This window comes from Megascapheus bottae, chromosome 35, assembly GCF_031878675.1.
Source record: "Megascapheus bottae isolate mThoBot1 chromosome 35, mThoBot2.hap1, whole genome shotgun sequence".
In the NCBI taxonomy this organism is placed as follows: Eukaryota; Metazoa; Chordata; class Mammalia; order Rodentia; family Geomyidae; genus Megascapheus; species Megascapheus bottae.
The window spans coordinates 497474-522316 of NC_143543.1; the positions used below are offsets into that span (position 1 = coordinate 497474).

The following is a 24843-nucleotide window of genomic DNA, read 5'->3' on the forward strand; positions in this document are numbered from 1 at the left end:
GGCGGGGCCTCGGCAAGCTCCGCTCACCGAAGAGAGAGTTCCGAGGCGGAAGCGCTGGGCGGCGGGGGCGGGGCCGCGCAGGCTCCGCCCACCGAGGGCGGGCCTAACGGGGCGCAGCGTGGGACCGGCTCCTCGCCGCGCGGGCCGCGGCCAAGTGGTAAGGTGCCGCCCGGGCGTGCGTGCTGAAGCTCCAGGATGGAAATACCAAGGCGTCGGGCCGCCGAGCAAGGCCGACCCGGCCTGGCTCCCAGGAGCGCAGCCTCGGCCCCCGGGGTCCCGGCCAGCCGGGCCCTGGCGCGGCCCAGGCGTCTCCAGGCCGGTGGTCTTCCTGGAAAACCCAGCTCCGGGCCTCTCAGCGTCTCGTGTGGACGGGGACCTCCCCGGGAGCTGGTGGGGCAGGAGAGCCCAGGGGTGCGGGGCCTCAGCCCGCCCGCGGCAGCTCTCCTGGAGCCCTCCAGAAACCAGGAGGGCTGGCTGAGCAGGGGCCTGCAGACCGGCCAGGAGCCGGCGAGTGAGGCGCAGGCCCCGAGTCCAGGCCCCGGCGCTGGCACCAGAGCCGAAGAGGATGAAGAGAAGAGCCGGGGCTGCGGAGCCCCCACCACGCCGGCTCCAGGGCGGCCTCTCCTCGGGCCCCGCCCCCGGACACGCCCCCAGGCCCCGCCCCGCGCGGGCCTCAGCCGCGCCGGCCCCGCCCCGCGAGGCTCGACCCCGCCCCACGCCACGCCCCGGGAGGCTCAGCTCCGCCCAATGACGCTCGGCCCTGCCCGTCAGGGCTCGGCCACGCCCCTAAGTCCCTCCCCAGGCACCTCGGCCCCGCCCCTTCCCTCCCTCCGGGCCCCGCCCCGAGGCCTCGGCCCCGCCCATCCTTCCTGGTCTTCCTCTAGGCGGCTCGGCCCCGCCCCTTCCATCCCTCCTGGCTCCGCCCCCGCGCCTCGGCCCCGCCCATCCTTCCTGGTCTCGCTCTAGGCACCTCGGCCCCGCCCCGCCCGCCCCTCCTGGCTCCGCCCCCGCGCCTCGGCCCCGCCCATCCTTCCTGGTCTCGCTCTACGCGGCTCGGCCCCGCCCCTTCCATCCCTCCTGGCCCCGCCCCTGCGCCTCGGCCCCGCCCATCCTTCCTGGTCTTCCTCTACGCGGCCCGGCCCCGCCCCTTCCATCCCTCCTGGCCCCGCCCCTGCGCCTCGGCCCCGCCCATCCTTCCTGGTCTTCCTCTACGCGGCCCGGCCCCGCCCCTTCCATCCCTCCTGGCCCCGCCCCTGCGCCTCGGCCCCGCCCATCCTTCCTGGTCTCGCTCTAGGCGGCTCGGCCCCGCCCCTTCCCTCCCTCCTGGCCCCGCCCCCGCGCCTCGGCCCCGCCCATCCTTCCTGGTCTCGTTCTAGGCGGCTCGGCCCCGCCCCTTCCATCCCTCCTGGCCCCGCCCCCGCGCCTCGGCCCCTCCCATCCCTCCGCGTCCCCGCCCCGCGCGGGCTCCGCCTCCTCAGCGCGCGCAGGCGCAGCGGGGCCTCCACCATGGCGACGGTGCTGTCTCGGGCGCTCAAGCTGCCGGGTAAGGAAGGGGTCGCGGGGCCCGGGCTCCGGTCCGCGGCCCACCGGGCGGGGCGGCGAGGGCCGGCGCAGGGGCGCGGGACGGGCGGGGGTGGCGGCGGCCGGGGTGACGGCGACGGCGGGACAGCGACGCTGGCCGTGTCCTCGCCGGTCCCCGTGGGCCGGCTCCCGCTGCCGGGCTGGGGCGCTGCCTCTCCACGGCCCGCAGGCCGGTTCCTCCGGGCCGGGCGGGTGACACGACCCCCGGGTCCGGTGACACGATCCCCGGGACCTGTGACACGATCCGGGACCCGGTGACACGATCCCCGGGACCCGGTGACACGATCCCCGGGACCTGTGACACGATCCGGGACCCGGTGACACGATCCCCGGGACCCGGTGACACGATCGCCCCGGGACCTGTGACACGATCCCCCCAGACCTGTGACACGATCCCCCCAGACCTGTGACACGACCCCCCGGACCTGTGACACGATCCCCGGGACCTGTGACACGATCTACACCTGAGCTCGTGGTCCAGGTTGACGTGGCTGACACCTATATCTGTATTGAGGTGACACGATTGACACCTGGGCCTGTGGGTGGGGTGACATGATTGACACCTGGGCCTGTGGTCAGGGTGACATGACTGAGACTGGTGCCCTGGTCAGGGTGACGTGATTGACACCTGGGCCTGTGGTTGGGGTGACGTGATTGAGACTGGTGCCCTGGTCAGGGTGACATGGATGACACCTGGGCCTATGGTCAGGGTGACATGACTGAGACTGGTGCCCTGGTCAGGGTGACGTGATTGACACCTGTGCATTGGGTAAGTGTGCCAGCTGGGTTCAGGAGGCAGCAGCTCCAGGTTCCGTCTCCTTTTTATCCTCTGTCCATCCTCTCCTTTCCCCTCTATCTGTGTCTCTCCCCCTCACCTGAAATGATAGAGGAAGGCAGTGGGCTTGGGAGGGCCGGGGAGGGTCCTGGCCAGGTCCTGGTTATGTGGATACCAGGCTGACACATGGCCCCAGCCAGGTTTCTTTTCCTCTTGGGCTCATCGGAACACTCAAAGGACATTGATGATATCTTTCTTGGACTGTGTGCACAGAACTGGGGTGACTTCAGATATAGGTGCACGCTAGAGGTCACATTCCTTGGAAGAGAGGAGTGATGCCTCACTGCGGCCATGAAATGCCCCTTGCATTTAGCTCTCTTTCTTTTCCTTCTAGAGCTTTATCCCTTTCGGCTGAGATAGGGTGACTGTCTGAGAAGAAAACACCAGGATGTGGGGTGTGTGTGTGTGTGTGTGTGTGTGCGCACGTGCTCATCCTGGGGCGTGAGAGAAAAAGGTCATTTTTGTCTCAAGGCTGGTGCTCTACCATTTGAGCCACAGCTCCACTTTTGGCTAAGAGCCTCACAGGCTTTCCTGCTTTTCAATCACCATCCTCAAAGATCTCAGCCTCCTGAGCAGCCGGGACCCCAGCTGTGAGCCACTGGTATGGCAGGAGGGTCACAGGAGATTGTGGCTGTGTGTGTGTTCACCCTGAGTTCTCTGTGGGTTCACAGGCGAGGTGGTCTTGAGGTGCCCTCCTTTGGCCTCCTGTCCACCCCTGTGAGTGGGGAGGGAGGGAGGGTGGAGCTGGCTGTGAGCAGGCAGGCCAGGCACCTAGACCAACACTATCCTCCTGTGTAACGAGTGACAATGGAATATTCTCTTCAAGCCCACACACCCCGTGGCACATTTGCTTAGAGTCATAAAGAGGTGGCTGTGCGAACACAGAGACGGCTGACTTCACTTCTGACAGGCCGGCCCCTGTGGTCTCCTCTGTGGAGGTGACAGCTGCAGGGATGGACTAGATCCGGTCGTGGCCTGGAGATAGGTCTCACCTCGCTGGGGTGCTAGGAATGCATTCTTGGGGGCCGGCATCCTTTCATGAGCGGGGGACGGAAGTTAATCAGTACAGCAGGCTGAACACAGGGCATTCTCCAGGCACGAGGCCAGCTTATCTCTTAGGTATATATTTTTCTTAGGGCCCATTTTAAAGTTTGAAGGTCAAACATGCCGGGAACTCTCAGAGCCCTGTGTTATTGTTGCGGTTTGTTTTATGACTTTCAATTGGGGTTATGATTACATACAACTCTCTGGGTGTCTCTCTCTGTCTCTCTGTCTCTCTCTGCTTCTCCCTCCCCTTCTTATAGACACTTAATTTCTTAAAAATTCGGTCTGGGACTTGAACTCAGGGCCTGGGCGCTGTCCCTGAGCTCTTGAACTCAAGGCTGGCGCTCTAGCACTTTAAGCCACAGCTCCACGTCTGGTTTTCTGGTGGTTCCTTCCTGCCTGGGCTGGCTTTGAACCAAGATCTTCAGATCTCAGGCTCCTGCACAGCTGGGATAACAGGTGTAAGACACGGGTGCCTAGCTGTCTAAGTTTTTATGTAAAGAATGAAGATGTATTTCACCGTGTGTGTGTGTGTGCGCGTGCACACGTGTGTTGTTGGGCTAGACCCCAGGGTCCAGCCTCTGGCCTGCTGTGGACGCGGCTGTGCCAGTGGGGTGCTCACCGGCCGCTCTTCCAGGCAAGAAGAGCCCAGACCTCGGGGAGTACGACCCGCTCACGCAGGCGGACAGCGAGGAGAGCGAAGATGACCTGGTGCTGGCCACGCCGCAGAAGAATGGCGGGGTGAAGAATGGCCAGGGCCCCCGGGGGGAGGCCCCGGACTCAGACGCGGAGGGCGTGGGGCCTGCACCGCCCCGCGCCCCGGAGGCCAGCGTCCAGGGCTTCCCCGCCGAGCCCCCCGGGGGCCTGGAGCAGAAGGCAGCCTCGTCCCTGGTGGCCTGCGTTCGCACGGCGGTCTTCCTGCTCACGCTGCTGGTCTCCGCCGTCCTCGTGCTCCTCTGCGCCTTCCTCATCCCCTGCCCGCCAAGGGACCTGCACAGCGCCTGGAGCCGCCGTCTGGCCTCGGGGGCAGGTGGGTCCCCAGGGCCCTGGACGGACCCCTGACCTGTGTCAGCGCCGGGAGAATCCCAGGAGAACCCCACCTCCCCTTCTTTTCCGCCCCCCGCGGGGACCGGGGTGCTGAGACGTGGGGCTCTTGCTCGGGAACCGGGTGCCATCACAGCTTGCGGGCAGACGCCTGGACTTGTCACCCGGGTGTGGGATGCCTCCCCGGGGTGTGGAGCTCTCACGGGGTGGGCTGCGGGTTGAGTGCCCAGCGCCCAGTGAGTTTGATTGACTGACTGACTGATTTCTGAACCCCAGGCCTGGGCGCCATCCCTGAACGCTTTCACTCAAGGCTGGCGCTCTACCACTTGAGCCACAGCGCCACTTCAACCTTCTGTTTGCCCTCCACTCCTGGCTTTCCCCCCTGCGGGGGTGTGGGGAGGATTCTGGGGGTGCAGGGTGAGGGGTTCCCCCTGTCCTCTGGGAAGGGGCCCCTCCACTGCCTTCCTGGGCTGTGTGGCCTGGGCCCTGCTCAGGCCCCTCGCTCTGTGCGTGCTCAGGCGGGGACCTGGCGCCGCTGGACCTGATGGACGTGAACGGGGACGGCCTGCGGGACGTGCTGCTGGCTGTGGTGGGCCCCGAAAACCACAGTGTGGGAGGTAAGGGCGTCTCTGGCAAGAGGCTCTTGGGGACCTGCATGCATGCACAGTCAGGTCCCTTCAAGAAAAAGATGGGGGCAGGAGTGCCGCCTAGCGGTAGAGCGCTTGCCTGCCTGCACGGAGCCTGGTTCAATGCCGCGGGACCACACACAGAAAAAAGCCGGTCGCGGACCTGGGGCTTAAGTTGCAGAACGTTAGCTTTGAGCGAAAAGGGTCTGAGGACAGCGCTCAGGCCCTGAGTTGAAGCCCCAGGACTGGCACAAAGCAAAAACAAAACCAATGGTAAGGGAGTTGGCCTAAAGCTGGGCAGCGAGAGAGCGGGGGCTCCTGCCTGAGTCAGCTCTGATGCTTACGCTGTGTTCTCAGCCTGGGCCTAGAGCTGGGCCTAGAGCTGGGCCTACAGGCTGGCTGGTCCTCTCCTCCCCCTCCTCCCCCTCTCCTCCCCCTCCCCCTCTTCCCCCTCCTCCTCCTCCTCTTCCTTGCTCACTCGGCAGACCTCCTGTTCCATGCTGTGCTCTGAGCTGTGCATGCTTATGAGCTTGAGCCCACGCGCCTGTGCGCAAAACAGAGCCCTCCCCAGCCTCCTCCCCTCCCTCCTTCCCTCCCTCCCTCCCCAGCCTCCTCCCCTCCCTCCCTCCCTCCCTCCCCAGCCTCCCCCCCTCCCTCCCTCCCTCCCTCCCCGTCTATGCTTGCTTCCTTCCTTCTCAGTGACCTGGGACCTGAATCAGGACCTGCTTGCTGTCTCTTGCCCCAGGTGGCCCAGGCTCAGGCCCCAGTGCTCATCTCCTGTGCCTGTCCGGTGTGAATGGCAGCACACTGTGGTCCACGCCCCTCCCGGAGGAGGCCCAGCACGTGGCCTGCGTGGACCTGGAGCCGGGGCGCGGGGCAGAAGCCCTCTGCCTCGTGACAGGGACACACCAGGCCCTCGGTGCTTACAGCGCCTCCTCAGGTAACGCCGGCTGCTGGCGGTGGTGGCAGGGACCTCGGGGCAGCAGCGGGGCGCGTGGACGGGGCAGGCCCTCCCTGCCAGCCTGGCGGTGGCTCGCTGCTCGGCAAGCTGGTTATTTGGGGGCTGAGAGCAGAGGCTTGGGCAGGTCGGGTGCGGCGTCCGTGTCTCAGCCTGTGGGGCACAAAGCTGGGGCTCAGCTGAGCCCTCCCAGCGGCAGAGCCTGCCTGGACAGGGCAGAGGTGCCTGGGGAGGCACGGGAGCTGGGCAGGGACCGTGGGCCTCAGTCTCCCGTCCTCCTGTCCTCCCATCCTCCCGTCCTGTGGGGGCCTCGGGCCTCCCGTCCGCCTGTCCTCCCATCCTTCTGTCCTCCCGTCCTCCCGTCTTCCTGTCTTCCTGTCCTCCTGTCTTCCAGTCCTGTGGGGGCCTCTGGCCTAAGCCTCCCATCCTCCCGTCCTCCCGGCCTCCTGTCCCGTGGGGCCGTGGCCCTCAGCCTCCCGTCCTTCCACAGGCCGAGCTGTGTGGACGCTCCACCCGGAGGTCCTGGCCAACGTCACCCTGGCAGCCCCCGCGACGCTGCTGCCAGATCTGGACGGGGACGGCGTCAGGGACCTGCTGCTGCTGGCCGTGGGGGACGTGCAGGTGAGGCCCGTGGGGTCCGGCCCCTTCCAGGAAGCCTCTCCACCTCGAAACGGGGCCCGCCCTTCTCTCCGGCAAGGCCCCTTCCCCACTCAGCAAATCCTCCTCTGCCTTCCGGGCTCTGTGGCTCTGCGGACAGGAAGCCGCCAAGCCATGGTGCCTGCTTGTGTGCAGACGCCAAGCCAGCCCAGGGAAGGAGAATCCGCGAGCCTCCAGCCATGGCCGAGGCTCCAGCGACCTCCCTCTCCCCCCCAGCCCGACCTGTGCTTTCTGCTGGTGTCTGGCCGCACAGGGGCCCCCGTGGGGCGACCCGTGAGGTACGACGGCGCGGGGGTGGGGAGCCTCATCGGACCCCAGGTCTACACCACCCCCGGCGGGGCCCTCTACGTCCTGTTCGGCTTTGGTGAGTGGCGCGGCCCCCGGGGCCCCCCTTGCTGTGGAGAGCAGGCCAGGCCTCCGCTCGCCCTGGGCCCCCCGGGTCCCCCAAGCCCCCCATTCCCCCCCAGGCCTCCCTGTGTGGCTCTTCTCGTGCACTAGGAAAAGTCCAGGCTGTGGCCCTGCGGGATGTGTTGGCACAGGCCCAGGATGGACGGCCCCCGCCCCCGGCCCTGCAGACGCTGGAGCCGGCCTGGGAGGCCCGGCGGGCCGGCAACGCCTCCGAGCTCATCCCCGTGCACGGGTGCGTGTGAAGCGAGCAGGGCCGGGCCTGGGGACAGCAGCAACCCGGGGGCGGGGTGGGTGGAGAGTCCCGGACACGGGTGGCAGGGTCAGCTGAGCATGCACGAGAAACCTGGAGCGAGAAGGCGTTTGTACTAGCCACGCGGGGGGGGGGGGGACTTCCTCCCCATCCCTGCCTTTGAGTCGCGAGGGCCACCCAGAGGCCTTGGAAGCATCCAGGAGGCGGTAGTCACCTGCAGGTTCAGGGATGGGAGCTGGTGCCAGGGCTCCCGCCTGTCACCCCAGCCCCTCAGGAGGCTGAGATCTGAGGGTCACAGGTTCAAAGCCAGCCCGGGCAGGAAAGTCCAGGAGACTCTGATCTCCAGTGAACCACCAGAAAACCAGACGTGGAGCTGTGGTTCAAGGGGTAGAGCGCCAGCCTGGAGGGAAAGAAGCTCAGGGACAGCGCCCAGGCCCTGAGTTCAAGACCCAGGACTGGCTTCAGAAACAAAACCAAAAACCACGCGTCTGTGGACGTGTGTCCTCCGCCGTCTGTCCTGAGGGGCTGGCGGTGGGTACCGTGTGCGGGCCCCCAGAGACTAACCACGGGGTCTCACCACGGGGGGCTCGCCGGTCCAGCGATGGCGTGGAGCAGCTCCAGGTGGTGAAGGCTCCGGACCCCAACGGCAGCAGCCTTCTCGTGACAACCAGACAGGGCCTGGTCCTGCTCGGAGGGCAGAGCCTGGTGCCCCGCTGGACGCTGCGTCTGCAGGGCCTGCACAGGTCTGTCCCCCGCCCCCCATCTTCATGTCCACCGCGGCCCCTTGTTCACAGAGGCTGGCGGCTCACGTCAGCAGCTCACGCCTGGCCTCTCAGCTGTGCAGGAGGTTGAGATCTGAGGATCACAGTTCAAAGCCAGCCCGGTCAGAAAAGTCTCTGAGACTCCAATAAACCACTAAAAAGCCAGAATGGTGCTGTGGGTCAAAGGCCCAGGACACACACACACACACAGCCCCGAGACCGTGGATGGGGGGAGGCGGGGAGGAGCCGTGGTTTTCCTGGTCTGCCATCCATTGGCCTGTGCCCCTCTGCAGCCAGCCCACGCCCGGGTACTTCACCGAGGACCAGAGCCTGGACTTCCTTCTGCAGAGCAGCGACGGTGGGGGGGTAAGGAAGGTAAGGCGCTGGGCCGGTCCTCCCGGCTCCTCCAGGGCCTGCTGCAGAGCGAATGCCGGCCCTCGGGTGTGGCCGGATTCCCTGAATAGTTAAGACAGCCTGGAGGGGACCTGGGCCCCGGCTTGGGGCGGGGGTGGGTGTCCTGCTGTGTGTGCCAGTCCTGGGGCTTGAACTCAGGGCCCTGGGCGCTGTCCCTGGGGTGTGTTGCTCAACACTGGCGCCCTACTGGGGCCATGGCGCCCCCTCCCGCTGGCTCAGCCCTTCCCCCAGATCCCAGCGTCCAGCCGGGCCCAGCCGCCCCCAGCGGCCCCCTCTCCTGCCCCAGCCTGGCCACCCCCACCCCCTCTCCTGCAGATGCTGCTGGTGGACGGCGACTCTGGCTCCATCTCCTGGAATTACAGCGCCCCGTGCCACGTGAAGGAAATGCCCACGGCCTCCGCCATGACCTCGGAGCTGACGTCTGTCTTCCTCTTCTGGGCAGAGGCGCTGGCCGCTCCTCCCCCCGGCTCTGTGAGTGGCTGCCCCTCCCTCCCGCGTCCCATGGTCGTGGGGGCTGGGGGGCCCTGGCACCGAGGCTCAGCCCTGGGTGATGGCTCTTAGGGTGCTGGCCCCGGAGGGGAGGCCCCCAGGCTCCACCACCTCTACCTGCTGCACCCCACCTTCCCCTCCATCGTGCTCGACCTAGCCAACACCACTGGCACCGTCACCGCCTCCATGGGTGAGTCCTGGGCGGAGGGGGGCGGGCAAAGCAGGGGACGCCCTCATCCCACAGCCTCTGCCCCGTCCTCCTCACCCCCAGTGTCTGTCAGCCCTGGTGTGAATGAATGAATGAATGAATGAATGCTACAGCTGAGGTGTGGCTGGCCTCCTGGCTCTTTGGTTGAGCAGCTGGCCCTGCCCTCTCCTGGGGAGGGATGGAGGAACGGAGGGGAGGGAGGGAGGGAGGGGTCACTCGTGGCTCTGCCCCCGCCCGCCCTCCGTCAGTGGGCATCAACGACCTGTGGAAGGACGCCTTCTACGTGGCCCGGATGGCGGAGCCCGGCCCCGAGGGCCTCCCGCGGGCCCTGGTGGTGAGCAAGCTGAGCCTGCGCCGGGCGCTCCTGGAGGCCCGGGTGGTGCCGCTGCGGGAGGCCGGCCCCGGGGTCGGCCGCGGGGAGCTCCGCAGGTTCCTGGCCCGCGTCAAGTTCGTGGACAGCGCCCCGAGGGTGAGCGGCCTGAGCCCGCTGGGATGGCCCGTCACCCCTGGGGCTCTGGGGCGGAGATGCAGCGGGATCCCCAGAGGTTCCCGGGGCGGTGTCGTGACCAGAACCCCCCAGCGGTGGTACAGCGTTTGATTTTTGTGCCCATCCTGGGTCTTGAACTCAGGACCTGGGCGCTGTCCCCGAGCTCTTCAGCTCAAGGCTGGCGCTCTACCCCTCGAGCCACGGCTCCACGTCCAGCCTTTTGTGGTTCATTGGAGATGAGCGCCTCGTGAACTCTCTGGCCTGGGCTGGCTTTGAACCTCGGTCCTCACATCTCAGCCCCCCCGGGGGTGGGGGCACCGGCTCCCGCACAGCGCTCGGCCCCCCCGCGTCCACCCCGCGTTCACAGCGGGGGCTCTGGTGGAGGAGGGGTGACACCGGAGGACTGGGTTCGGGGGGGTCACGCGGCGGCGGGCGCCTTCCCTGCAGGTCTAGGGTGGCGGTGGAGAGAAGAGCCAAGCCTCCCCTGGGGAGTGAGCACGCGCCCTGCCCGCCCGCCGAGGCCCCAGCCTGGATCCCCTCCCGGTCGGATCCCCTCCCGGTCCGATCCCCTCCCGGTCTGATCCCCAGCTCCTGGGCACTAAGTGGGAAGGAGAACTCACAGGGTTCTGCTTTCCACGTCAAGTTCTGTGCTCCCCAGAGAGCGATGGGCGGGGCGGGTGTGGGGGGCCAGTGTCCTCCAGGCAGGCATGTGGCTCGCTTGTCCAGTGGCTTCTAGTGGCTTCCAGTGACGGGCCTCTGACTCCTGAGGGGTCCCCCACCCCCTCTCCATCCGCAGTGGGGGCCACGCAGCCCCCCCGCCCCGCCCCCGGCTTTCCATCTGCATCAGCCTGGGTCTCGATGGCATGCCGGGCCCCACAGCCCCGCATGCTGCCCTTGTGAGCTGGGAGGCGGCCTTGTCCTGGGGCTCCTGTTCCCCCCCCTCCCCCTCCCTCCCCCTCCTCAGGGATGTGTTTCTAGGCGGTTCCTTCGGCCATGTGAATCCCATGTGCAATCGTTTTGCCCTGTCCTTTCTTGCAGGGCCTTTGAAGCACTCTACTCTGAGGAAACTTTTCGGGGTGTGTGTGTATGGGTGTGCGTGGGTGTGCGTGGGTGTGCGTGTGCGCGTGTGCATGTGTATGTGTGTGCACGCGTGTGCGTGTGCATGTGTGTATGTGTGCGTGCATGTGCATGTGTGTGTGCACGTGTGTGTGCACGTGTGCGCGCATGTAGGTCTGGGGCTTGAACTCAGGGCCTGGGCGCTGCCCGAGCTTCCTCACTGAAGGCTGGCACCCCACCACTTGAGCCACAGCTCCGCTTCTGGAGTCTCACAGATTTTCCTGCCCGGTCTGGCTTTGAACCTTGGTCCTCAGAGCTACGCTCTGACTTTCGTAGTGACTAATCTCTTTGGGATGACCTCCCCTCTATAAATTGTTCTCTGAAGGGCTAGGCCATTGTTGGGGTGGCAGCGGAGGAAGATGCTTCTTTTCCTGAGTAATTTTTTGAGTGAAATCAGGAACATGTGGGCTTTGATTTATTTTAGTTTGGGTTAATAAAAGGATTCCAGGAAGTCAAAGCAATTAATTCTAGTAATCCAGAGAAGCAAATCTGTTAATCGCCCCAGGCAGGTGACGTAACATGGTGGCCGTCCTCCCGGCAGGGGTGAGGCCTGGCCGGCCACTCAGGGCACAGGCTGGCACCTCTGCTGGAAGACAGCTTTCAACCCCTTGGACATTCCGTGTGGAAATCAGAGCCCTCGGAGAGCAGAGAATCCCAGGCCCACGCCGAGGGTTTGCGTGAACTTATGCCGTCTAGTCTAGACTTCCCAGGACTAATTTGTAGAGGACCAAACGCCCCACGCGGCCCGTCCCGAGGTGCCAGGCGTCTGGAAGGCAGCCATCCTGCTCTGGAAGGACGTGTTTTCCTGCAGGGTGAATCTCAGACCCAGGCAGAGGAAGCTCGAAACGGGTGTCATCCAGTTCTCTGGATCTGTCCTTGCTAAACACAAAAGCAGTCTCTAGCTGCTTCTCAAACCCGGTGCAGAAGACGCGGGAGCTTCAGAGCACTTCCTTCTCCTGAGAGCAGCCCCCGCTCCAGGCTGCCGGCTGGGACCACTGCTTAGAACAATGCCTCCTGCCGATGGCCTCCCCCCCCCCCCCCGCCTCAGTCCCTTTCCTGGCACCCCCGAGCCCCACAGGAATGTGAACTGCCACCCCTCTGCCCTTGCCAGCCTGTCCTCAGAAAGCACTATTTAAAATGTGAACTGGAAACAGAACCAAAATAAACGCTGCAAACAGGTTGCAGGCGTCGCTCTGCTCTTCCTCGGGGTCGGGGGCCGTGACCGGCACTGCTGGGAGTGGGCCGGGCCCTGCGGGCCGCAGGACAGCCTGGCCTCCTTCCCCAGGAGCTCCTAGAATAGGGGGTGACCTCTGGTGCCCGCCCACGGGGTGTGGACGGGGTCTGACCGCGGGAGGACAGAGCGGGGTGGAACCTGAGCGGACCACGCTCCCCACACCTCCAAAAACCACGCGGGGACACAGGCTTCGGCTTAAGCAGATGTTGGTAACGGTCAAGCCTGCCCCCCAAGCCCTCGGACTCCTAACACTCCTCTTCCACGGCCTCCGCCGGACCCTGGCCGCTGTCCTGCTGACCCCGGGCCCGGAGTGCCGCCAAGAAGTCCACGCTTTCAGAGACCGAGCGCACGGGCGGGTCGTGGCCCCTGGGCTCGCGGCCCTGGTGGCAGCTCTCTGGTGGGGCTGTGCAGGCCGCCCGCGGGAGGAGGAGGCAGCCTGTGCTGGCCTGGAGGGCGCGGGCACGCCGGCTCTGGAGCTCCAGCGCCATCTTGGTGTAGGTGTTGAAGGTGGTCACGGCTGACGCCATGCAGCAGGTGAAGGAGACCCAGGCTGTGCTGCGGGAGGGGGGCGGGGGGGGGCTGAGCGTGAGGGCCTGGCCTTCTCCAGAGGCCCTCCGCCCACCCCACAGTCCTGGGTCTTGAACTCAGGGCCTGGGGCACTGTCCCTGAGCTGCTTTCTACTCAAGCCACAGCTCAAGGGTGGTTCCTTGGGGATCAGAGCCTCAGGGACTTTCCCGCCCGGGCTGGCTTTGAACTGTGATCCTCGGGTGCTCAGATCCTCAGATCTGAGCGGCTGGGATGGCGGGTGTGAGGCCCCGGGGCCTGCCTTCCATTTCCCCCATTTCTCCAGGACAACTTCACTTCCATGAGCTGCCACTGCTGGTGGAGCAGAGACCCCGGCGGGCCCGTGGCGGGAGGGGGCTGGGTTGGCGAGGGGCAGGGGACTCACTAGAAGGCCCAGCCGTAGGTCCAGGCGTGGGGTCTCCAGTCTTCCGGTCCCAGGTTGGCGGTTGCCTGGAAGACTTGTGAATACATCATATGGGCCACCATCCCCAGAAGGCCTGCAGCGAGGGGACAGGAGGGGACAGGAGGGGACAGGAGGGCGGGCCTGAGACGTGGCCACCACTCCATTCCGTCCCAGGACCGGACGCCATCATCTTGAAGCCTTCATCCAAGGTCAACCTGGGTGTCCATCCCATTTCTCTGCTGGCTTTGGTTGCCATGGTGACCCTTCCCCCCCTCACCTGACAGGACGGAGGAGACGGCCGCGAAGGCGCTCAACTTGAGCCCTAAGCCGGGGTGGTGTGTGAACAGCAGGTGGGTTAGTAGCAGGAGGACACTGACGAGTTCAAGGCTGAGGTGGGCGGTCTGGGACCCCAGTGAGAGCCAGAGGATGGCTGTGAGAGAAAACACGGGACACGGCGCCCTGCGGTCACATGGCCTGTCAGCCACAGAGGTCACAGATGTGTCACGCGTGACTCACAGAAGCCAGAAACCAGCACAGAGGAGGAGGAGGAGGGGGAGGGGGAGGGGGGAGGGGGCGCGGAGGCCATAGCAGAACCCACGGTGCCAGGTGAGGGTTTTTACTCAAGGCTGGCGCTCTACCACTTGAGCCAGGGCTCCACTTCCAGCTTTTCTTCCGCTGGCTGATTGGAGATAGGAGACTTGCCGGCTGAGGCCGGCTTTGAGCCCTTGATCCTCGGGTCTCAGCCTTTCAGGCCAGGATTGGCGTGAGCCAACCTGTTTTCTTCTACCTCGTCGCCGCTTCCCTTTGTGTTTATTTTACTAAAGGAAGCAATCCGCCGTGGGGGCGTACGCTAGGCTTTTCCAGGAGGTCCTTTGGAGCTGGGGTGGGCTTCCTGTCTGTGACCCCCCCGTCCCTTCTCCCTGGCCCGTTCTCCCCCCACCCATTGGCATCCCTGCCTAGGACTGCAAGTCAGCTCTAGGAAGAACTTCCCTCACCCCGTGGGAGGCAGAAGGAGAGAGAAGCAGGTGACAGCACCGTTTAGATCCGGAGAGGCCCATGCAATGGTCAGCGGGGGGGGGGGGAGCGGAATACATACATGCCGGGGTCCCCGAGGGGGGGTGGGGGAGGAGGGCCGTCTCCGTTAACCGCTGCCCTCCAGGTCGGACAGGGGGGTCACGTGGGCCTTGCACCTCGGCAGGTTCCAGTAATCCTTTCTCACCTCTCTGGGCTGGTGGTGTGAGTTCGATGGAACTTCGGCATTTCTCCCCTGCAAGGCAGGTTCCAGGGTCACCCCGGGGGGGGGGGGGCGCAGCTTGGACTCCAGGGCCTGGCATGCTCCCTGGGTCCTCCCAGACTCGGCAGTCTGGCGCTCTGCCGCGTGAGCCGTGTGCCTCCCCTGCCAGCTTTGCGCTGGTGCACTGGAGACCATGGTCTTGGGGGACGTCCCTTCCCGAGGCTGGCTTTGAACCAGGGTCCTCGGATCTCAGCCTCCCCCAGGGCGGCTGGGAGCTAACGGGGGCCACGGAGGGCAGGGGGGCCCTGCCGCCGGCTTCCGAGCTGCCCCCCGCCCGCCGAGCCCAGCGGGCCTACCTGGCCCTTCCAGGACCTCCGCACAGGATAGCCACAGGCCACTGTGGAAGGCAAGGAGGGAGAAGCGGTCATCCCCAGACGCCCAGCTGTATTGTACCACCGCCGCGGCTGGTGTGTCGGCGACACCCCCGTCCAGGGGCACTGGCAGCTCAGGGCACTCGGCTGCCACACTTTTCCCGCACACGGGCTTGGGCACCTTCTGTGTGCCCACAAACCACCGGTCGCTGAGCAGGGATGCTGCGGAGAGGCCGAGTGATAACACGGCGAGGACGGCGGCAGGCAGGAGGGCGCGTTGGCCAGGGAGGCCCTGCGCGAGTTCCATCTGCGGAAAGGAGGGAGGTGTGAGCCTCTGCCAGGTGGGGGGCGGAGCCCAGGTCGGAGGGGGCGGAGCCCAGGCCTGAGAGGGTGGAGCCCAGGGTGGAGGGGGCGGAGCCCAGGTCAGAGGGGGCGGAGCCCAGGCCTGAGAGGGTGGAGCCCAGGTCTGAGGGGGCAGAGCCCAGGCCTGAGAGGGTGGAGCCCAGGGTGGAGGGGGCGGAGCCCAGGTCAGAGGGGGTGGAGACCATGGTGGAGGGGGCGGAGCCAGGCCTGAGAGCGTGGAGTCCAGGTCTGAGGGGGCAGGGCCCAGACTCCAAGGGGCGGAGCCCAGGTCGGAGGGGGCGGAGCCCATGGTGGAGGGGGCGGGGCCAGGCCTGAGAGGGTGGAGCCCAGGCCTGAGAGGGCGGAGCCCAGACTCCCAGGGGTGGAGTCCAGACTCCCAGGGGGAGGAGCCCAGACCTAAGGGGGTGGAACCTAAGTAGACTGGGCCCAGACGCAGAGGCCCAGGCCCGAGAGGTGGCAGTGGTGGTCTCTCCCGGGCAGCTCTGTGGACCCCTGGCTGGGAAGCAGGGTGGCCACCCTGTGCCCCCAGGGACACAGGTGGATTCTCCGGGAAGCCAGTGACTCATGTGGGCTGCAAGGGGGTTGAGCACCGGATGAGATCACACCACAGAAGGACCTTCCCCTCCCACCCCTTCCAGGTACAGCGAGTCTCTAAGGGGTCACCTGGGCACGGCCAGCAAGGGGCAGCGAGCATGGCTTGCACTGTGCACCTGGCCAGCCCTGGCTGACCCCTGCTGGCCAGTCCTCCACTCCCAGCCCCAGGGACCCGGAGCCCCTGGCCAGCAGGGCTGCGGGAAGGGGGCTTCGTAAAATAAACCACCTGCAGCTACACGTGGTTCCTTTGCATGGGCAGCCATTGGGCCTCCATCTGCTTAGCCTTGGGGATTGGGGTCTCTGAGACCCCACGCCGCTAATGAGCAGCCTCCCCATCCACCCACTTTCCCCAGCCCCCAGCGTGGCCATTTCCACATGGAGTGGGGCTTGGCCAGGGTGAATGCGTGGACACCCAGGCCTCCGAGGAAGACAGTTACAGCCCAGACGTCACCAAGGCGACTCCAGACGGACGCCCGCCCGGCCAACACTGTCCCCGACTGCCCACACGCAGGACGCCCCGACCTCGGCACGTGACGGGAAGGTCCCAGCGCCCTTCCTCCCAAATCCCTTATTTGGGGGTCAGTCCTGGAGCTGGAACGCAGGGGGCCTGGGCGCTGCCTCCTGAGCTCCTTTTGCTCAGAGCTGGTGCTCTACCACTTGAGCCACAGCTCCACTTCTGGCTTTTTGGTGTTTCATCGGAGATGAATACGAGTCTCCCGGGCTTTCCCACCCGGGCTGGCTTTGAACCGAAATCCTCGGAGTCTGCAGGAGGAGGAGCTTCCAGCCCCCCGGCTCTCTGCCTCCCCGGTGCTGGATGGCAGGTGGAGGAACTCCAGCCTGTTAAACAGCCACCGCGACAACTTTCCCACGCCTGTGCCGTGCGCGGCCACACGCTCTTGCTCGCTAAGGGTCTAGACAGCGCTCCAATAGAAAACCACCACCACCACCACCACCACCGCATCTCATTTGCAAAAGTAAAACCTATCTTTGAACTCAGGGCCTGGGCGCGGGGGGTCCTGAGCTGCTTTTGCTCAAGGCTGGCTTTGAACTGCGATCCTTGGGGATCCCAGCTTCCTGAGCAGGTATGAGCTAGTGTCGCCCGGCAGAACAATCTGCACGTGTGCTGACTTACCCGTGCTCACGCCTCTACCCCTTAGGTCAGGGAAGACCCAGTGCCTGTGCCCACCCCCCGCCCGTCCCCCCACTGCCACCCCGGCTGCGCACAGCAAGACTCCAGCCTCGGCCAGAGCTTGGGCCTGCCGTGGGTGCAGGGTCACATGTGGGAGCCAAGGAGGGGAGCCTGGTTACCTTGGCCATGCTCGGGGTCCCACAGCCTGTGTGGAAGGACAGAAGAATGCCGCCTATGCCGCCACCAGTTCCTCGGGTTTTCACCCAGCAGAGCCGAGCCAAGCCGCCTGCCTGCCCTCCCTCCCTCCCTCCCTCCCTGGAGCAGAGCAGGAGGCATTAAACCAATCTGGATAAGGCAATCCCAGTCCAGCTGCTCTGGGAGATTTCGGCCAGTGATCGGGGATTAAAGGTGGAGCGGGTGGTCGGGGGGTGGGGGGGTTGAGGGGTCCAGGGGAGGGGGGAACTCTAAGAGCTGGATGTCACACCAAGCCGCCGAGTTCCCCCCCCCTTGGTGAGTTCCAGGCCCCTCAGGGTCAGGGAGACACAGCCCAGGGCCCTTAAGTAAGGGTCTCCTTCCACTAGGCCCGGCCCAGAGTGGTGGGTGAGGGTCGGAGGCACGGCTCAGTCGGTAGAGCGCTAGCCAAGGAAGGAGCGTGAGGTGCCCAGTTTGAATCCTCATCTCAGGCCTTTAAAGAGAAGCGTTGGTGGACACAGGAGGACGGGGAGACGCGTGGAGCCAGGATCACGCTGGAGCCACCCTCGGCGGCAGTCCCTTCCCAACTTCCAAACCACCACCACCACCACCAACAACAACAGCAACACACATTCCAGGCCAAGGTCCTCATCAGAGCGATAAGGAGCAGGTAGCCCCGGTCTCCTGGAAGAACAGCTGTCCCTCTGTCCTCAAAGCCAGCTAGGTTTGTGGGAGGGTGGTCTGTGCCAGCCCGGGCCAGGCCAAGGGCAGGCTCTGTCCTCAGGCCAACACAGGTCCCGGCCCTCCCCACTTTCCTTCCCTCTGTCATTAAGGGTTCCCACCCAATCAACCGCCGCTCCCTCCCTCCCTTCCTCCCTCCCTCCTCCCCCCCCTTTTTTTTCCTTTTATTTGTGCCAGTCCCGGGCCTTGAACTCAGGCTCTGAGTGTTTTCCCCTTAGCGTTTTCCTTTTTCTTCTTCTTTCTTACTCAAGGCGGCATTCTACTACTTGAGCCACAGCTCCGCCTCTGGCTTTTGGGGTCTTCGTTGGTGATAGCCTCACAGAGGCTGGGAATGTGGCCCAGTGGTTGAGTGCTTGCCGAGCGCGTCTGAAGCCCTGGGTTTGATTCCTCAGTACCATGTGCACTGAAAAAGCTGGAAGTGGCGCTGTGGCTCAGCTCAGGGACAGGGCCCAGCTCCTGAGCTCAGGTTCAAGCCCCACGACTGGCACCAAGAGTCTCACGGGCTTTTCCTAGCCAGGCTGGCTTTTCAAACCTGAGTCCTCAGACCTCAGCCTCCTGGGTCCCAGCACAGCAGGGCACCTGGCCCGTAATCTTTAGGGAAGAGCAGAATCCACATCTAAGGAATGCTTGTAAAAAAGGCACCTGCTGGACTCAGTTTAGCCCGTGTGTACCCCGCCCTGCCCACGGGGCCCTCCGCCCGTGGGACAGGGAAGTAGAGGCAGGCTCTCCTTCAAGGCCCCTTCAGCCCCCTCTCTCCCAGAGGACTGGGCAGGCTCCCTGCCGCCAGGGGGCGCCGTGCCCTTGCGTCGTCACCCCGTCTCCCTGGGGCCAGGGCGGGACCTGGGGGTGGCTGACTGCTCCCCTCTTTTCCAGGCCCCCCCTTCTCAGGCGCTCCACCCCCCCCCCCATTGGAAGGCTGTGCTGTCAGCCCCGTGGAATCCAGGGCTGGCGGTGAGCGTGGGCCCCTCCCGGGAAGGCCCCTGCATCACGCTTGGGTTTCCTGCCTCCCCTGGGCGTGCCTGCCCCAGAGATGGCTCCTGGGCACTTCCCGGGAAGTGGGGCCTGGGGTGTCAGAACACACCATCGCCAGTGTTCCCTGACCAGGGCCCTGCACACATTCTTCTCTCCTTAGTCCTCCCCCCCCCACCGCCCCACCCCACCCCACCCCACGGGGACAGCCTCCTCCCAGCCTCTCCTCCTGAGTCACCCGCTGGTGTCGCCTTCCGTCTTCGTTTATGGTCGGCCTATAAACCCCGCACCCCCAACACCCCTCCCAGCCATCAGGAGGGGACAGGGCGTGAGACCGTGTTACTGACTTACTCGGGTCGTTTTTTGCATTGTTATTATTATTGTTACTATTCCTACTATTATTTCTGGAAAGGGGATGCAGCCGGGCTCCCCGCCCACTGTGTCTAAGTCCCTCTTTTTGACAGAACATGAATGTCTCTGCCGGCCACACCCGACTCAGTTCCTTTTATTGTCCTCTGGGCGTGTTCATTTTTTCTTCTCTTCCCTTAGAATCACCACCACAAAAAAGCAATGGCTACTCCACTGAAGGGAAGGGACACGCGCGGCCGGGCACAGCTCTGAGGTTTCCAGGCTGGACCCTGGGCCTTATGGACCCCGCTGTCTGAGAAACCGGGCTGGCACCCACCCGTCAAATACCCCCGGCCTCGGGTATCTCAGCCCTTGTGACATCACAGAGCCAGGGACTGCCCTGCGCTGCCCCCTTCCCCAGAGAGTCCAGTGCCCTGTGGGGTGACCGAAGGCCGACAGGGACTCCCAGCAGGGCTGTCTCTGGGGCTACGCAGTCCAGCCGGACCAGCTTTGCTTCTGCCTTCCTGGCAGGAAATGTCTCCATCCCCTCTAGGCGCCCAAATGTGAATCTTAATCGGTGGCCTCCGCCACCCTGCTCTACAGCAACGCCTGAGGGCCCAGGGGATGTGGCTCTCCCTTCACCCGGCCTGCTTGGCCCCGGCCCTTTTCCTGATCCCGGTTTCTGTGTGTCCTGGCCTCCTGCGTCCATCACCACCCGCTCCCTTCTCTGTTCTGCTCGTGTGTGTGTGTGTGTGTGTGTGTGTGTGTGTGTGTGTGTGTGTGTGTGTGTACATGCTCATGCCAGTCCAAGGGACTGAACTCATGGCCTGGTTGCTGTCCCTGAGCTTCTTTCCCTCCAGGCTGGCGCTCTACCCCTTGAGCCACAGTTCCACGTCTGGTTTTCTGGTGGTTCCTGGGAGCCCCCCCCCCCCCCCCGGGCTGGCTTTGAACCGGGATGGCGGGACCTGCCCGGCTCACTGGGCTGTGGTTATGTTTCCACTCCAGACCCGGAGGAGGACACAGGCTTTAGACGCAGGGAGCAGAATTCAGACAGCCTGGGTGCCGAGCAGACAGTTTTCCTGATCCCCCCCCACGCGAGGAGCCACCCGCTTTCCAGAACACGCCAGGACTGCAGGGCAGGGCACCCCCTATTTCTCTGCCCCCTCCCCAGGCTCGTGGTTCCCCCGGCCAGGCCCATCACCCCACAGTGACCACCCAGCCCTGATCTAGGGTCCCCTAGGAAGGGAAGAACGACGACCTGACCCCTCCCTGCTCCTAGTCCCCCATCCAATTTCTAATGGAAGGGTCGGAGGGATTTTGCAGGGGCAGGGAGGCTTGGGTAGGGAGGAGTGAGGAGGGGTGGGGAGAGGGGAGGAGTGAGGAGGGGTGGGGTGAGGGAAAGGGAGGGAAAGGGAGGGGAAAGGAGCCCCATCGCTGCTTCCTAGGGACAGAGCCCCCATTCCCCCCTCCCTCCCTCCCCTCCCTGTCTCCCCTCCCCTCCCCCCTTTCTGGTGGCCTGGCAGAGGTCGCCATGGTGATGTGGGGCGGGGCTTTGAATTGTGCACCCTTGGGGAGGTGGGCAGCCCACCCCACCCTGGGGCAGCGGACCCAACCCAGCCCAGCCCTGGGGCGCCCTGGAGGAGGGAGCAGGGGTCCAGTGGACCCCAGGCCTTGCCCCGAGACCCCAAGGCAGAGGGGCAGCCGGGGTGCTTGGCTTCCCTGCACCCCCAGACCTCACTCCCTGCCTCCAAGCCCTGGCCCACAACAGGGGCCCCGATCCAGAGCCCTGGGTGCGCTCAGGGCCCGAGGCCAGGAGAGGTGGACCCCAAAACCCACATCCCCGCTCCGTGCCCAGCACCCCACACCTGCCCCCACCAAGGGCTGTAACCAGGAGCAGAGGCCAGGGAGGGGGCAGAGGCTGGAGAGCGGGGGCAGAGGCCAGGGAGGGGGGCAAAGGCCGGGGAGGGGGGCAGAGGCCGGGGAGGGGGGCAGAGGCCGGGGAGGGGGCAGAGGCTGGAGAGGGGGGCAGAGGCTGGAGGAAGGGCAGAGGCCGGGGAGGGGGGCAGAGGCTGGAGAGGGAGGGCAGAGGCCGGGTTTTCTAGTTCTCTGAATGCTCAAGTCTCCACACCAATTCCACAGTATTGGGCATTACTCTGTGTGTGTGTGTGTGCGTGCATGTGTGTGTGTGCTCGTGTACACGTGTGTGCGTGTGCGCTCATGTACACGAGTGCCTGCTGGTCGGGCAGGGCTCCTTAGCTCAGGCTGAGCTTGGTGACGCCCTTGGCCTTTGGGGTGACGCCTGTCACCCCCAGGTTTCAGGGGCTCCTGAACAAGGCGAGCTTAGTTTATGCTCTGGAAGGATCTAGAAAGATCCCCGAAGATCCCCCACTCGGACTCGGGCCCCCCTCCAGGCCGTGCCCCCCTCCCCCAGGCTGTGGCCAGGAACCAGATCCCTGCTCGTGAACGAACACATGGTGGAAAAACCACAAGCAAAGAAGCACCGGGGCCAGGAGCACTGGGCACGAGGAGGATGAAGAAAGGGTCATTTCTGGAAACTCCAGGTGGAGGCAGAGACACAGGCTTATGGTGTGGGGCGACGGGGGACCGTGGGGCCTTCACGGCCCGCGTGGGGGGCCGTGGCTGTGTTTTGAATCGTGGGGAGCAGTCTGGGGCCGGGCAGGAATGTGTGTGGGGGGGGTCACTCACCTTCGGGGTGACACAAACATTTCGAGCCAGCTGGGGAGGGTGGCGCATACACCGGGAGCTCGGAGTCGGGGCGCGCTGTGTCCGTCCGCCGGAGTCTGGCTGGGCTGGGTAGACTGAGGCCGAGCGGCGAGATGAGCAGGGCCCCCTTCTGCCTGCAGAGGAGTCAGGTGGTGAGTGGAGGCTGGCAGGCGACGGCCGGATGTCCCGCAGGCTGAGAGGGCCAGCTCTGTGACATCATAGTGGCGGGCGGGCGGGAGCCCTCCTGCTGACCCCACCCCCGCCCTCTCCCCTGCTCCGCCCCCCACCCCCCACTGACCCCCCAGTCTGAGGCCCCCAGTGGTCTCTTCGTCACTGGAGTCAGTCCCGGGGCTTGAACTCAGGGCCTGGGCGCCGTCCCTGGGCTTTCTTGCTCAAGGCTGGTGCCACAGCTCTGCCTGGGGCTTTCCTAGTAGTTCATTGGAGAAAAGCTTTCCTGTTCCTGGGGGCGGCTTTGGACCTCGATCCTCAGATCTCAGCCTCCTGAGGAGCTGGGATGCCAGAAAGTCTTCATGGCACCTAGGAATCGGCAGGCGCTTACTCAAGCGCAGACGCTGAGGGGCCTGGGGGGGCTCAGCCGGGGGACCCCGGCTCGTCAGCCCAGAGTGGGAATTGCCCACTAGCCACATTTCATAAAGACGCACGTACGCAGCGCCCGACAGTCATAGCTCATTTAGGGCCTGGCTGGTACCAAGAAAGCTCCCCAGACAGGAACTGGGGTACAGAGGGAGAACGAGGTGCCTCCATCCTAACCCTAAAACTCAAAGCAGTGGGAGCCAAAGCTTTCTTCCGAGCGTGGTTTGGCCTAAGACGGGAAGCCATCTCTTCTTCCTGATGCTCCTCCTCCTCTTCCTCCTCCCCTTCCTCCTCCTCCCCCTCCTGTTCCCTCCCCTCCTCCTTTTTGAGGCAGTCTGTGTAGCCCAATCCTCCCTCAGCCTCTGGAAGGCTGGGGTAAAAGGGGGCACCCCTCGTGGCAGCTGGGGTGTGTTCCAGGGGTTTGGAAAAGGTGTAGTCTGTCTCTTCCACCATGGTAGCTGAGGTGGCATGGAGCGCCGCTGGCTTCCAGAACAGTGCCAGAGGATGATGGGCAATCAGTCAGGGTGATTAAAGTCCCAGGAGCATCTGCAATGACGAGGGGGCCCTCCCGTGTCGGGGTCAGCCCCATGGACGGAAGGAACGGGACGCCTCGTTCGTAGCTGGACGGGTTCCGTCACCTGTCCTGTTCTCCCTGAACTCACTGATACATCTCACATGCCCGATACACACACACAAGGGCCAGTGGGCAGGGAATTCCACTCTGTTATTCCCTGAACTATTGTGTTGGTATTGGGCCTGATCGCAGGTCCAGGGGTTGAGCCTGAGCTTTTCTGAGCCACAGCTCCACTTCTGCCTGTGACAAGAGACAAGGGTCTCAGACTTTCCTGCCTGGGCAGGCTTTGAACCGTGATCCTCCGGTCTGTTCTTCCCGCATGACTGGGACGACAGGGGTGAGGGAGCACCAGAGCCTGGCTCATAAAGATTATTATTTAAAAAAAATTAAGCAAAAGGAAATGTCGAAATTCCTATAAGAAACAAAAGACACACAGAAGATACCTGGAAAACACCGCTCGACTTCGTCCAGGGCGGGTCGGTGAGTTCACACGTGCACGGAGAGGAGCTGCCTCCCGTGCTCCAGTCGGGCGTGGTGGCAGAGCCTGGCAGAGTGTGGCCTCCTCTCGGGAGGGGACTGGCTCTGTCCCCCCCCGGCTGGCTGGAGGAGGGGAACCCGGCATAGCTCACAAAACCGGGTGTGCATTTTTCTCGGGTCAGAATCACGTATCTTTGAGGGAGAGCCGCCTTCCAGCCATAGAACCGGGAAAGAACTTAAAGCCCTTCAACGCCAGGCTCTCCCGGGCCGGCTGAAGGATGGCGCATGCTAAAGAGCCTCGAGCTCAGAAAGAACGAAACGCAGAACACGGGCCATTTCTGCGAACGGATGTGCAAGGGTTTCTAGGAAACACGAGGTGGAAAAGTTCCAAGTACAGAGGCGCGCGCGTCCCGTTCTCCCTGGAGTGTGAGAGGAAGGAACCCCAAGGCAGAGAGGGGAGCAAACACACGGAGGCTCTTGTGTTCAAGACTGGCGCTTGACCACTTGAGCCGCACAGCGCCACGTCCAGTCCTCTGCTGGCTCACTGGACATCAGAGTCTCGTGGACTTTCCTGCTCAGGCTGGCTTTGAACTGGGATCCTCAGATCTCAGCCTCCTGAGGAGCTGGGGGGCAGGCGGGAGCCACGCGTATCTGATGCTCTGCTTCTCTGGGGTCAGGGTTTCTGTCACTTTGCTTTTCCCCTTCTCCAGAGAGCTGTGTGGCCTCAGGAAGATGGAGGCTGGGGTCGCATGCCCTGTGGAGGCGCTGGGAAGGGAGAAGGGTGTGTGGATGCCCCAAGTTCAGGTGTCTCACCCTCCACCCCTGCCGGCCCGTCTGGCCGGTCCTGTCAGGTGTCAGGGCTCTGATTGGAAGCTGCCATGGTGGATGGATTCGTGCGGTGTGTGGCGGGCACACTCACCCCAGAACACAACTTTCAGAGGCTCTCGGGGGGGGGGGCTGCACCCTGTTCCACCTCCAGCAGGGGTTCAGGGGGGCCCCCAGCATCCCCCCTCCCTCCAAGGAGCCGCAAGCTTCCTAGGGACCGAGGAGCCAGAAAAGTACAAAGAAGAATGTAAAAACAAGTAATGAATCCAAGACCAGGGCACACTGCTACGGCAGCTCCAGACCCAGGCGTCCGAGGGTCTCCTCAGTCCCAGTTCAAGTTCAATACTGGGGTGACACCAGACAAATAACCTGGGGAGGCCGGGGGGGTGCGGGTGGCTCATTCCTGTCACCCCGGCCACCCAGGCCCACAGGGCACGGGCTGGTGCAGCCCAGGAATGGGGAGGTCGCTGGCAGGCTGACCCCGGCCTCTGCCGTTCATGCCCTGGACTCTTGCTCAGGAGTGACTGAGCATAGCTGGGGTTGCGGGGAGCCGAGAGGAGTCGCACCCAGCCGGGACCTCGTCAGAATGGGACCCGGCTTCGGGCAGGTCACCTCTGGCTCCCGGAACA

The 24843-nt window shown here is 64.6% G+C and overlaps 2 protein-coding genes across 3 annotated transcripts; one reads left to right on the forward strand and one right to left on the reverse strand.

The window, feature by feature from the left end:
• Positions 1 to 1473: 1473 nt before the first annotated feature.
• Fam234b (family with sequence similarity 234 member B) lies at positions 1474 to 10286 on the forward strand. The gene is made up of 13 exons (XM_090324511.1): positions 1474 to 1543; positions 4098 to 4490; positions 5023 to 5121; positions 5876 to 6070; positions 6579 to 6709; positions 6962 to 7109; positions 7244 to 7385; positions 8003 to 8146; positions 8458 to 8539; positions 8894 to 9049; positions 9140 to 9257; positions 9524 to 9744; positions 10210 to 10286. Exons 1-13 carry the CDS (start codon positions 1507 to 1509, stop codon positions 10213 to 10215), a joined length of 1872 nt encoding a protein of 623 aa, XP_090180637.1. The 5' UTR covers positions 1474 to 1506; the 3' UTR covers positions 10216 to 10286.
• Positions 10287 to 12301: 2015 nt separating this feature from the next.
• Positions 12302 to 21939, reverse strand: Gsg1 (germ cell associated 1). Of its 2 annotated transcripts, none has more exons than XM_090324506.1 (6): positions 21727 to 21939; positions 14670 to 14991; positions 14299 to 14346; positions 13357 to 13509; positions 13062 to 13173; positions 12302 to 12667 (listed from the first exon to the last, which is right to left on the reverse strand). In XM_090324506.1, the coding sequence occupies exons 1-6, from the start codon at positions 21772 to 21774 to the stop codon at positions 12358 to 12360; spliced, it is 993 nt and encodes a 330-aa protein (XP_090180632.1). In that variant the 5' UTR covers positions 21775 to 21939; the 3' UTR covers positions 12302 to 12357. The 2 variants fall into 2 exon arrangements, with proteins under 2 accessions (XP_090180632.1, XP_090180631.1); XM_090324505.1 differs by having other exon boundaries at positions 14176 to 14346; positions 21727 to 21936.
• Positions 21940 to 24843: the final 2904 nt, after the last annotated feature.

Bases quoted from the DNA above. Each gene is read 5' to 3' on its own strand.
- Fam234b (XM_090324511.1), top strand. From the start codon at position 1,507: ATGGCGACGGTGCTGTCTCGGGCGCTCAAGCTGCCGG. The intron at 4,491-5,022 runs GTGGGTCCCCAG...GTGCGTGCTCAG, and splicing joins CCGTCTGGCCTCGGGGGCAG to GCGGGGACCTGGCGCCGCTG. The intron at 6,710-6,961 runs GTGAGGCCCGTG...TCTCCCCCCCAG, and splicing joins TGGCCGTGGGGGACGTGCAG to CCCGACCTGTGCTTTCTGCT.
- Gsg1 (XM_090324505.1), bottom strand. From the start codon at position 21,774: ATGCGCCACCCTCCCCAGCTGGCTCGAAATGTTTGTGTCACCCCGAAG. The intron at 13,510-14,175 runs GTATGTATTCCG...TTTCTCTCACAG, and splicing joins CCCCTCGGGGACCCCGGCAT to CCATCCTCTGGCTCTCACTG. The intron at 13,174-13,356 runs GTGAGGGGGGGA...CCCTCGCTGCAG, and splicing joins CGTCTCCTCCGTCCTGTCAG to GCCTTCTGGGGATGGTGGCC.